General features: G+C 37.9%; 1 protein-coding gene across 3 annotated transcripts in view; it reads right to left on the bottom strand.

Annotated features, from left to right (window-relative positions):
* LOC111862037 (39S ribosomal protein L37, mitochondrial) overlaps positions 1-8908 on the bottom strand; it is a 15762-nt gene extending 6854 nt beyond the window's left edge. The window contains exons 1-4 of one of the 3 annotated variants that reach the window (XM_023847095.2): positions 8749-8908; positions 7442-7646; positions 5472-5699; positions 1262-1381 (exon numbers count right to left, since the gene is read on the bottom strand). In XM_023847095.2, the coding sequence (XP_023702863.1) occupies positions 1262-1381; positions 5472-5699; positions 7442-7617 (524 nt within the window). In that variant the 5' untranslated portion in view covers positions 7618-7646; positions 8749-8908. Of the gene's footprint in view, positions 1-1261; positions 1382-5471; positions 5700-7441; positions 7647-8302; positions 8414-8748 lie in introns of those variants that run through there. The other 2 variants (XM_023847096.2, XM_023847097.2) reach the window with 2 other exon arrangements.
* Positions 8909-10651: the final 1743 nt, after the last annotated feature.

Below are 10651 nucleotides of genomic sequence, written 5' to 3'. Positions count from 1 at the left end.
GCTGGGAAATTCTTGAGTAGCTGCAGAACTGGGAGCTCCTCTAGAAGGGCTCAGCTCCATGAGTAAGTAAGTAAGTAATTAAACAATGCAAAATATGGAGATTTAATTTACTTCCTGAGATAACTAAGATGTTGCACTGACAATAATGTACAAATTATCGTTTTGTAAAATATCTCAAATTATAAATTCCATACCAGCTGAAGCCAAACAGGTGCTGACTGCCATGCTACTCTGAAGTGCTATGCTCTCCACATGAATCAGAAGTATATAATCTTTAGAGAGATGCACTTGAAATGGCTTCCAATTCAGAGTAATTAATTTCCACTGGTTAAGTCCACTGTGAAAGACAATGAACTAATATCCCCTTGGTCTAAGGCCCTATATCATTTACATGAAAATATGACAGCCCAAAACTCCATACAGATAAAATATAACAAACTGCCCCTGGCAAAACCAAAAGAATCTTAGACGTTTCTTCCAATTCTAAGGAAATATAAGGAAGTGCCATAAAATGCTGGGAAATTCTTGAGTAGCTGCAGAACTGGGAGCTCCTCTAGAAGGGCTCAGCTCCATGAGTAAGTAAGTAAGTAATTAAACAATGCAAAATATGGAGATTTAATTTACTTCCTGAGATAACTAAGATGTTGCACTGACAATAATGTACAAATTATCGTTTTGTAAAATATCTCAAATTATAAATTCCATACCAGCTGAAGCCAAACAGGTGCTGACTGCCATGCTACTCTGAAGTGCTATGCTCTCCACATGAATCAGAAGTATATAATCTTTAGAGAGATGCACTTGAAATGGCTTCCAATTCAGAGTAATTAATTTCCACTGGTTAAGTCCACTGTGAAAGACAATGAACTAATATCCCCTTGGTCTAAGGCCCTATATCATTTACATGAAAATATGACAGCCCAAAACTCCATACAGATAAAATATAACAAACTGCCCCTGGCAAAACCAAAAGAATCTTAGACGTTTCTTCCAATTCTAAGGAAATATATATGCACATTCAAGACTTCTTACATATCTGAAGAAAGAAATGCTGACATCAACTTGCATTCTACATGGAGACAGATGAACCAATATTCAGCAAAATTTTAATAAAAACTGGTTAAAAGGGAATTGGAATGATATGGTATGGAAGAACTACAGCAGAAACTTTTATATAACAATCCACAGAATTTGAACACAACTTAGAAATTCTATAACAACAAGCTTTCATTAAGAAAATACAGATAAACAAGAAACTCACTTTCTTCTCTTGTCAGTAATCCCATATACTCTTGGAAAATTCCACGCTGGCCTTTGTGGGTCATGGATTTTTGGTAATTTCACTTGCATTGCATCAAATACATGAGCCTTCATTATGCACCTATTTTGAACATCAGGTTACATTACTACGAAGCTCAACAAACAATATAAAGTTTACCAAGGAATAACCATTATTCAAAACATACAACACCTTCAAAAGACTTCTCAACCATTACCTCATTCATACAGGCTAAAACCTTGTAATACCAACACTTCCTGACACTGCTTATTGTGCCTTCCTGCACATTTGCCAGATGTCTGTCAGACGAAATACAATTCTAAACAAGACTCCTCATATAAGATATCCGACAACACATGTAGCATTCATTTGTAACAAAAATAAGAACCTGCATAAATGAATATTATTTGTGATTAACTTGAAGATATACTGTATTATATAAAGTAGACATAAACATGTAAGATTTGAGGCTTTCACGGCGGTGACTACGAAGAAAGCAGTCTTCTGGGATTTGGCACCGTGTATATATGGTGTTAACCGACGGTTCGGAGGAACGTGTCGCCTCCATCTTCAGGGTAAAGAAAAAATATAAGAAATCTGCAAGCGAAGAGACCGTGAGAACCGGTTACGTTCCTCTGAAATGTCAGTTAACACCATATATACATGGTGCCAAATCCCAGAAGACTGCTTTCTTCATAGACATAAAATCTTCTTCCCACTGTCCATATCAGCCCAGAGAAAAAATACGTCAGCATATTTCATCTCTGAACCTACAGAATAGATTTTCATGAAATATGGTATTATTAGTCTACATCAACAATTGAAATATGTGTTCATATCATACAGAATACTTTATATGAAATCCCAAACAAATATACGTGTACCTTTCTTATAAAAAGATAGCTCACCAAAAACACAGATATATTACATAAAAATAAGCTGTATTAACACATTGTGGACCGGCGATTTAAATATTTAAATCACCCTGGGGCCGCCATTATTAAACCTACTATCCTAACTTCTGCGCTGTTCGCTCTAAAAATTAACATAAATCTAATTAATTTTACTTACTTACTTACTTACTCACTCATGGAGCTGAGCCCTTCTGGAGGAGCAGCAAATTCTGCAGCTACTCAAGAAGTTCCAAGCATTTTATGGAACCCGAAGGTTCATAACCGTGTTCACAAGAGCACTCCACCAGTCCCTATCCTGAGCCAGATCTATCCAATCCATACCATCCTCTCTCTCTCTAAGATGCATTCTAATATTGTCCACACACCTACCCCTTGGTCTTCCCTGTGATCTCTTTCCTTCTGGCTTTCCCACCAATATCCTATACGTATTTGTCTCCTGAATTCGTGCTACATGACCTGCCAACCTCATCCTCCTTGACTTGATCATTCTGATTATACTTGGAGAAGAGTACAACTTATGAAGCTCCTCATTATGCAGTTTTCTCCAACCTCCTGTCACTTCATCTCTCTTTGGTCCAAATATTCTCAAGACCGTTCTCAAACATCCTCAGTTTATATTCCTCCCTTACTGTCAGAGACCAAGGTTCACACCCATAGAGAACCACAGGCAAAAAAAATTATAGTTTTGTATATTCTAATTTTAATGTTTTTGGACAACAGACGACAAAACAAAATGTTCTGGACTGAATGGTAGCAAGCATTACCCGAGTTCAATCGCCTCTTAATTTCCTCCTGAATCAGGTTTCGATCTGTTATCGTTGTTCCCAAATATCTGAACTGTGCCACATTTTCAAAACATCTGTTTCCTATCTTTATGTCATGATTTTGCCCTGCATTTTGGTGATGAGACAGTAACATATACTTAGTTTTCTCTGTGTTTACTTCTAGACCAACCTCTTTACTTTCGTCAATTAAAGTTTGTGTGTTTTCCTTATGGTATCTATATTATCACCCAGTAGATTCACATCATCGGCGTAGACCAACAGCTGATGTGTCCCGTTTAGTTTCAGTCCCACCTGGTTTCCCTGGACCTTCCTAATTGCATATTCTAAGGCAAAGTTGAAAAGGAGTGGCGATAAAGCATCTCCTTGTTTTAGACCATTCTGGATAGGAAATTTATCACACAAATGATTACCTACGCGGACTTTACTATACGTTTCGTTTAAACACATTTTAATCAACCTAACTAGCTTCATGGGTATCCCAAACGCTAGCAGAATATTGTACAATACTTCCCTCCTAACTGAATCGTAGGCTTTCTTGAAGTCTATGAATAGCTGATGTACTGTCTCATCGTACTCTCATTTGTTCTCCAATATCTAACGAATGTAAAAGATCTGATCTGTAGTTGATCTGTTACATCGAAACCCACACTGATGATCCCCAATAATTTCATCTATATATAGACTTAACCTTGAAAGAATATTGGACAAAATTTTACATGAAGTTGATAGCAGTGATATCCCCCAATAATTACTACAGGCAGTTTTATCACCCTTCTTGTGAACTGGTACAATAATAGACTCCTTCCACTGATCAGGCAATTTTTCCTTGTGCCAAATAGAAGTAATTAGATTGGGGATCTTAGAACATAATATTTCGCCTCCTGCTTGAATAAGTTCTGCCAGAATTTGATCACTACCTGGCGATTTATACCGTTTCAATTTTCAATAGCACTTTCAACCTCAAAAGGGCTAGGATCAGGTATTAACGGCTCAGCTGTATCAATTTCTGTCTTCCTAACATCACTGACTTTATGTACATTCAATAACTGAGAGAAGTAGTTCCTCCACCTATTAAAAATGTTGTGGCAATCTGCAAGCAGATCACCGTTCTGATCCTTCACTAAGTTCATGCTAGGCTGGTAACCCCTCTTAAAGTCATCTGTTCCTCTATACAGGTCTCTAATATTCTTGTTCTTACTATTCATTGCAGGCTCATAAATTTTGTCTTTCAGACATTCCTTCTTTTTGTTCCTGAAATGCCCGCTGGTTTCACGTCTTATATTGTTCAGATTAACCCCATTTAACTCGCTCGGATCCTGTAACCATTGCGATTTGGCCTGCTTTCTTTGATTGAATAATTTTGAGCATCCTTCATCAAACCATGGCTTATGCTTCTTCAGTTCATAATAACCTAGACTCTCTTTGGCAGACATTTTTATATTCTAATAGTTTCCCATGTTTTATTAACATCCACCTCGGTGTCCAAGTTTTCCAAAGCCGCAACCTATTTGAGATTTCAACACAATACTGCTCTTTACCCTCTACCTCATTTAATTTCTTGAGATTGAACCTCTCAATATGAACTCTGTGTGTTGTAAGATTTGAGGCTTTCACGGCGGTGACTATGAAGATAGCAGTCTTCTGGGATTTGGCACCGTGTATATGTGGTGTTAACCGACGTTTCGGAGGAACGCATCGCCTCCATCTTCAGGGTAGAAGAAAAAATATAAGAAATCTGCAAGCGAAGAGACCGTGAGAACCGGTAAAAGCAGACAGTCTGCTGTGTGTTGTTTGTTTGCTCACTGCCAGTCTTTCCCTAACCTTTGCCACCACCAAGTTGTGGTCACTATCACAATCTGCTGCCCTGAATGATCAGACATCAAGTATTCTTGAGTGCCATCTCCTATCTATCAAAATATGGTATATTTGACTGTGTATCTTCCCATCAGGAGATGTCCAAGTAAATTTATGGATGTTACGATGCGGGAACATTGTACTTTTGACAGTAAGATTTTTTGATGTGGCAAAGTTTACTACTCTAACTCCATTATCATTACTAATTTCATGTAAACTCTCATTCCCAATTGTTGGTTTGAAAATGTCTTCCCTCCCTACGAGGTCAAGTTACTGACAAGCAAGCAAACATTCCAGAGTTTTATTACGCCACTGTGTGCAACTTGGGTGGCGCCAGAGCAAGGTACATTGTGTTACAACCTAATGTGTCCTAAAATCATGATATCGTGCGACTGGTCTGCCACGTTTAAAAGCCAAAAGCATGATATGCGACCAGTCCTCAATATGTTAAGATGGCCTACAATCTGCATATTATGTGCTCATTTCAACTACTCAGTATAAAATTGTTAAGAATAAATAAGACTTACCTATAAATATGTCAGGCAAATGATAAGATACGCATCAGGGTTTAAATGGTGTGAAGCAGATGAAAACCTCTTCCTGTGGTAAATTTAAGTAATGTCTGTATAAGTCACTAACCTCTGAACCAATGCATCTTGATCTGGTAAACACTGCGATCCCACTAAGTTTTCTATCTCGACAGGTAAACCAGTTTTAATTTCCACTGTTTTAGTTAGAATCTTTGCTTGGTCCAGACCTTTCAAAAGAACATTATGATCTCTATACATATGGCAGATTCTTTCATGATAAAATGGATGCGTATGATCACGTGGTATTGGCCTAGGTTCATGACGTTTTACTTCCACCCTAAAAAGTAACAATATAATGATTATAATAATAATAATAATCATCATCATCATCATCATCATCAATATTCCATAACTCAGTCATATTAGAACTGCATCTAACCACATAATTACAAACACTGTAAAAATTAGAAAAAAGTTACAGTTGTCTCTGTGCTTAATTAATTAAGGGCTATGCCATGAAGACGTATCAGGGAGTGGAGGTATAGCTCCACCATTCTTGAAGCTGGCACTAAAGGGAGGTGAGTGGTCAGCTTCATGCCTCTTCCACTTTAGCCCCCCCAAGGGAAAAAGCCCCTGGTACCCATTGGATAGGAGGCTGGGAGGGCCTCAGAGATGGTCTGGATGCCATGGAGAAGAGAAAAATCTCTTGCCCCTGATATAAATTGAACCCCGGCCATCCAACCAGTACCTATATGGACTGAGCAATCAGGCTCTAATTAGGAACGCTGTAGGACAATAACAGTACACACATTTACATACATTTAAACAGTGGTATAGAAGTGTTTTACTTCTCAACTTTTCACACAAACCTCCTCACAGACAGCAAGAAAAGCACATCAAAGGTGCAGCAAAACCAAATCAAGGATGAGCGTTTTGTTCAACTGCACGGGGGTTGAATGCCTGAGAATGTTGCATAGAGTTAAGTTATTAAACCAATAATTCTATATTCAAATGCTGTGATATCTCCCTGTTGCAGTGTGTGGTAAATGAGAGGCAGATTCACCGTGACAATGCACCTAACTACTTAGATAGGCTTGTGTGCAACTGTTTGGCAACATACAGTGTACCACAAGTGTGACAGCCTCCATACTCACCATATATGGCTCCCTATGTCTTTTCTTCTGTTCTCTGTAGCAATTACAAAGATAAAAGTTTAGAGATATGCCATCTGCACCAGCTAGTACAGCGAAATGTGTATGTGCTGAAGGCCCTGTCTGAAATGTACCATCCTCCCATCCCTTTAAGTACAGTATCTTAAGTAAAAAGGTAAAGGTATCCCTGTAACACATGGTGGAGGCCCATGGAGTCATCACATGTCAAGGATCCCACATTTTCTACACAATCGTCTTACAGATGGCTGTGAGGTTGTCAGTCTTATGTGCCTGCTGCCCTTTTCCCCCGGGAAGTTTCCTGGCACTCATTTCTGTTAGAGGCTGAGTCACTCCTAGGGCTAGAGTGCAGCTGGAATTATTAGGTCAATTGAAAAATCAAATGACCTCATCAGGAATCAAACCTGCAACCTTCCAGCTTGTAGGATACTGTCTCATCTTAGTCTCCTGATTCTTTCTCCATATGTTTCAATCAGGACTCAAATAACTGTGCCTGGCATTTAAACATGTCAAATTTTGTTCTGGTTTGGAATCAGAGATTTGTAAACCCCAAACTGCTGTTTGTGAAAGAACAAATTTTCACAAACAAAAGATGTATATTTATCACTATTATAGTTAAGAACAAGAGAGAGCTCTTGAGGTATGTACATGCAACAAAGGACAACTTGGCATTAGAGACCAGAATGGCCCTGAAATAAAACATGCAATCAAATTCAAGATATGAATTCAAAAGCAAATACATGTTTACAATACACCTTTAAGTTTAAATTTATCATAATTGTATCAATGTATTATCAATATTTTCTGCTGTTTTATATTTATTGACACTGCCCCAGTTTCTATGCAAGATCATTATACACAGCACATTTAACACAAAATCAAAATAAGCTCAAAACATTACATTACTTACTTCACAAATTCACGCCTTTCTTCTATAATGTCATTTGGCTCATAAATTGGTATACCTCTGGCTTCCATTTCACTTTCTGCTTCAGTAGGATATGGAACTCGTGTTTTCTGAAGCCTCCAATGTTTCTTGAACATACGTTCAATGTGTTGCTTACACAGTACTGCTGTTAACCTCATTTTATATCAAAGTCCACAACCTGCAAATACTCAAAATTTGCAAACACTACAATGAGGCCTAAAATTATTATAATGTTTAACATTCAAGTAACTGCACCTAAAAATTTCCTCTTCTTGGAATACATAGTATCTGACTATATAGTAAAAGGATCTGAACATTCAAACATAAAAATCCAATCTGATCTATTCCAATCCGCAGTATCAAAATATGTATTGCAGCTCTCTTTTAATAATGCTATCCTATCTGACTTGTAAGTGGTTGCTTTCATGGGGGTTTATTCATATGAATTCTATACACATTTCTCATGTCTCCCACTGATACTAGACATCCTGTCTATATGCCCTGATGATGGAGGTAGCAGGATCCTCAAAAGCATTTGTAATTGCTTACAAGACTACAAGACGTTGTAACTGAAAAGACCGCACTCTGATGAACACTTCAAATCTGAAACTCATATTTTAAAGAAAAGCGTTGTCAATCAGCGTTTTGGAGGAATATACCCTTTCATTTCAGGATCAAAGAGTAAGCCAAGCAACAAATCATCAAAAAGCAGACGGTAAGGAGTTTTTTAATAATATAGTAATATTTACAGGCATATCAAGTAATGTGGCATGGAATCAGCCCCATGCTCTATATATTTACTGCGTAATGTATTTTCAAGTCTTCAAGAATAATGCTACCTACCAAATGGGATGCTTGCTAGGATATTTTTATGTGTAAATTATCAATAATAGTTTTAGAACTGATCACATGGTATCTGTTGTGTTTAATAACCCTCATCGTAACTTTTGTCTCATTCCGTTATATTTACGGTAAGAATGGTGACAACATTGGTATAGATAAGCTTGTCCACATTTCGAAAGTTGCTTAGACAATACAACGCCGCGCAGCCAGTGCCTTCACTTGGCATTGACCTTCGTTATTATATTTTAATGTAACACAATGGTTCTGTATGATTGTACTATTGCAGTTTCAAAGTCCCGATCCAATTTCAAATCACATGTTCCGCAGAAAACTTGATTTTATAAATTACTAGAATCCAGGAAGTTATAAGTTACTAGTTTGATTTCTTGATCCTAATACGCTACACATTACGATTTTCATGCATGAGACAAATGTTAGATACATACTACTTTATTGTTTATTGCTTATTCTGTAAGGCTGAACAAGAATATCAAGTATATGACAGCCATTTGGTGAAAATATCATAACATTTCGTTCCCACCAACACATGTTTCGAACATCACAGAGATCACAGATTACCAACTACTGTACTGGTACCACTGTTTAGTTGTAAACCATACAGGTATAGGGCATATAGAGATACGTATCTACGTGTTTGGCCGGGGGACACAGCAAGGAAACTGTAAACCGCAACGCAACCACGATTTCCGAGAATTGTTATCAGCGTGAGCTGTACACATGTTTCTGAATGGAGCAGCGCCAATTGAGGAAACGGTAACGCAACTCGCGGGAAGACTGAGAAACTCAATTTGTTACACAGCATGCCAGTCTTCTCACAACTGCGTTGTCGCATGGTTTCCTTGTGTCAGCTGTTGTATAACGCGCGTGATTCATTGATTCATTTCATGGCACGAAAAGTTGACGAAGCTGCTAATTTCGTTTTTGTGCGGTTAATGGGGCAAGAGCCTGGTAAATACGACAAATGTTATGCAGTCTATGTTAGGCAGGACAAAATAGATTTGGCATGGGAAAGAATTTCTCGTGAGACGAAGGAGTCTGGATCCAGGCTAAGTTCTTTCGAAACAATATAAGAGCCTTAATTCCAATTGTTCCAGAAGAACGGATGCACCCAATGTTCTCTTTTCCTAATATTGTATTTAAGCATCCTGTTGCATTAATATATAATTTATTTCACATATAGTTCCGTCTTAAATACAACTTATTATGTAGTCACCCTTCTTCCACATTACATGGTTCGCCTATATACGGCCATCATCTGTAGTCTTCTATCTTCCTAAAATTGTTACACTGTATGTCAAAATTTCGTATCGCGTGTGAGCGCAATATTTCCTGATTAAAATAAATTGACCTTAATTAAAACAAATTAATTAACATCCAAATATTTTCCTTATGGTCTCCTCACGCCGTCTCAACCGGTCTCAACTATCACCATATTATGACAGGATCAATATTATTATCTTCCATTGCAGAAGGTAAGTGCACGAAATTAAAAAATTCAAGCATGCATTATGTCGAACGAACATACCCACGTAAGATGATGTGAGCTATTAATCAAACATGAGTTTCCTCAGCGTGCGCCTGCTAATCTGGAAACAGGTTGCCTGCTTGAAATCGGCGATATTTCCCAGAAATCGCGGTTGCGTTGCGGTTGCCAGTTTCCTTGGTAGCCCTTTGCCCTAGTCATGAGGGATGGAAACTGCAAAGTTTGACTAAACGTTTAAAAAACTTTTACATTCAACGGCCCTTATTCTACAAAACCAAATTATACACGACTCAAATTTTCATATTTAGAGCAATATTTCTTACAGGCCTACACGACGTTTTAGGAAGTGACTCTACTTACCTCCTCGGGAAATTCATTGTCGATATGTTAACAGGCTTTCCATTCCTATGTAGGATTTGCTCTCAGCGGTAGTTATGAAGACTTCTATCTTCCGGGTTATAACGCCGTGTAGTCTGTTGAAAGTCAATCTAATTTTTCGGAGGAACTTGTCGGCGGTATGTTCCTCCGAAACGTCAGCTGACTTTCAACGAACTACACGGCGTTATATCCCACAACACAGAACTTCTTATTCCTGGTATTCAAAAAGTCTCGAGCTCGATCCCAACCGCCGATATTAAAAGCAGTACAAAATCTGTCAGCATATTTACAACAAATCCCCGAAGATGGAAGCAGATCTAGCTTCCGAAATATAGTATATATGAAATATACTTCAAACAATGAAAGTTGTCAAGCATTGGACTGGTATAATAACAGAAACTGAATCAGACATGAAAGGCTGAAGTTTTCTCCATTGTAAAATTACTTCGTAGCCATACAGGTGCCAG

Source organism: Cryptotermes secundus, unplaced genomic scaffold (genome assembly GCF_002891405.2).
Source record: "Cryptotermes secundus unplaced genomic scaffold, Csec_1.0 scaffold181, whole genome shotgun sequence".
NCBI classification, from domain to species: domain Eukaryota; kingdom Metazoa; phylum Arthropoda; class Insecta; order Blattodea; family Kalotermitidae; genus Cryptotermes; species Cryptotermes secundus.
This window is presented reverse-complemented; position numbering and strand designations above follow the sequence as displayed.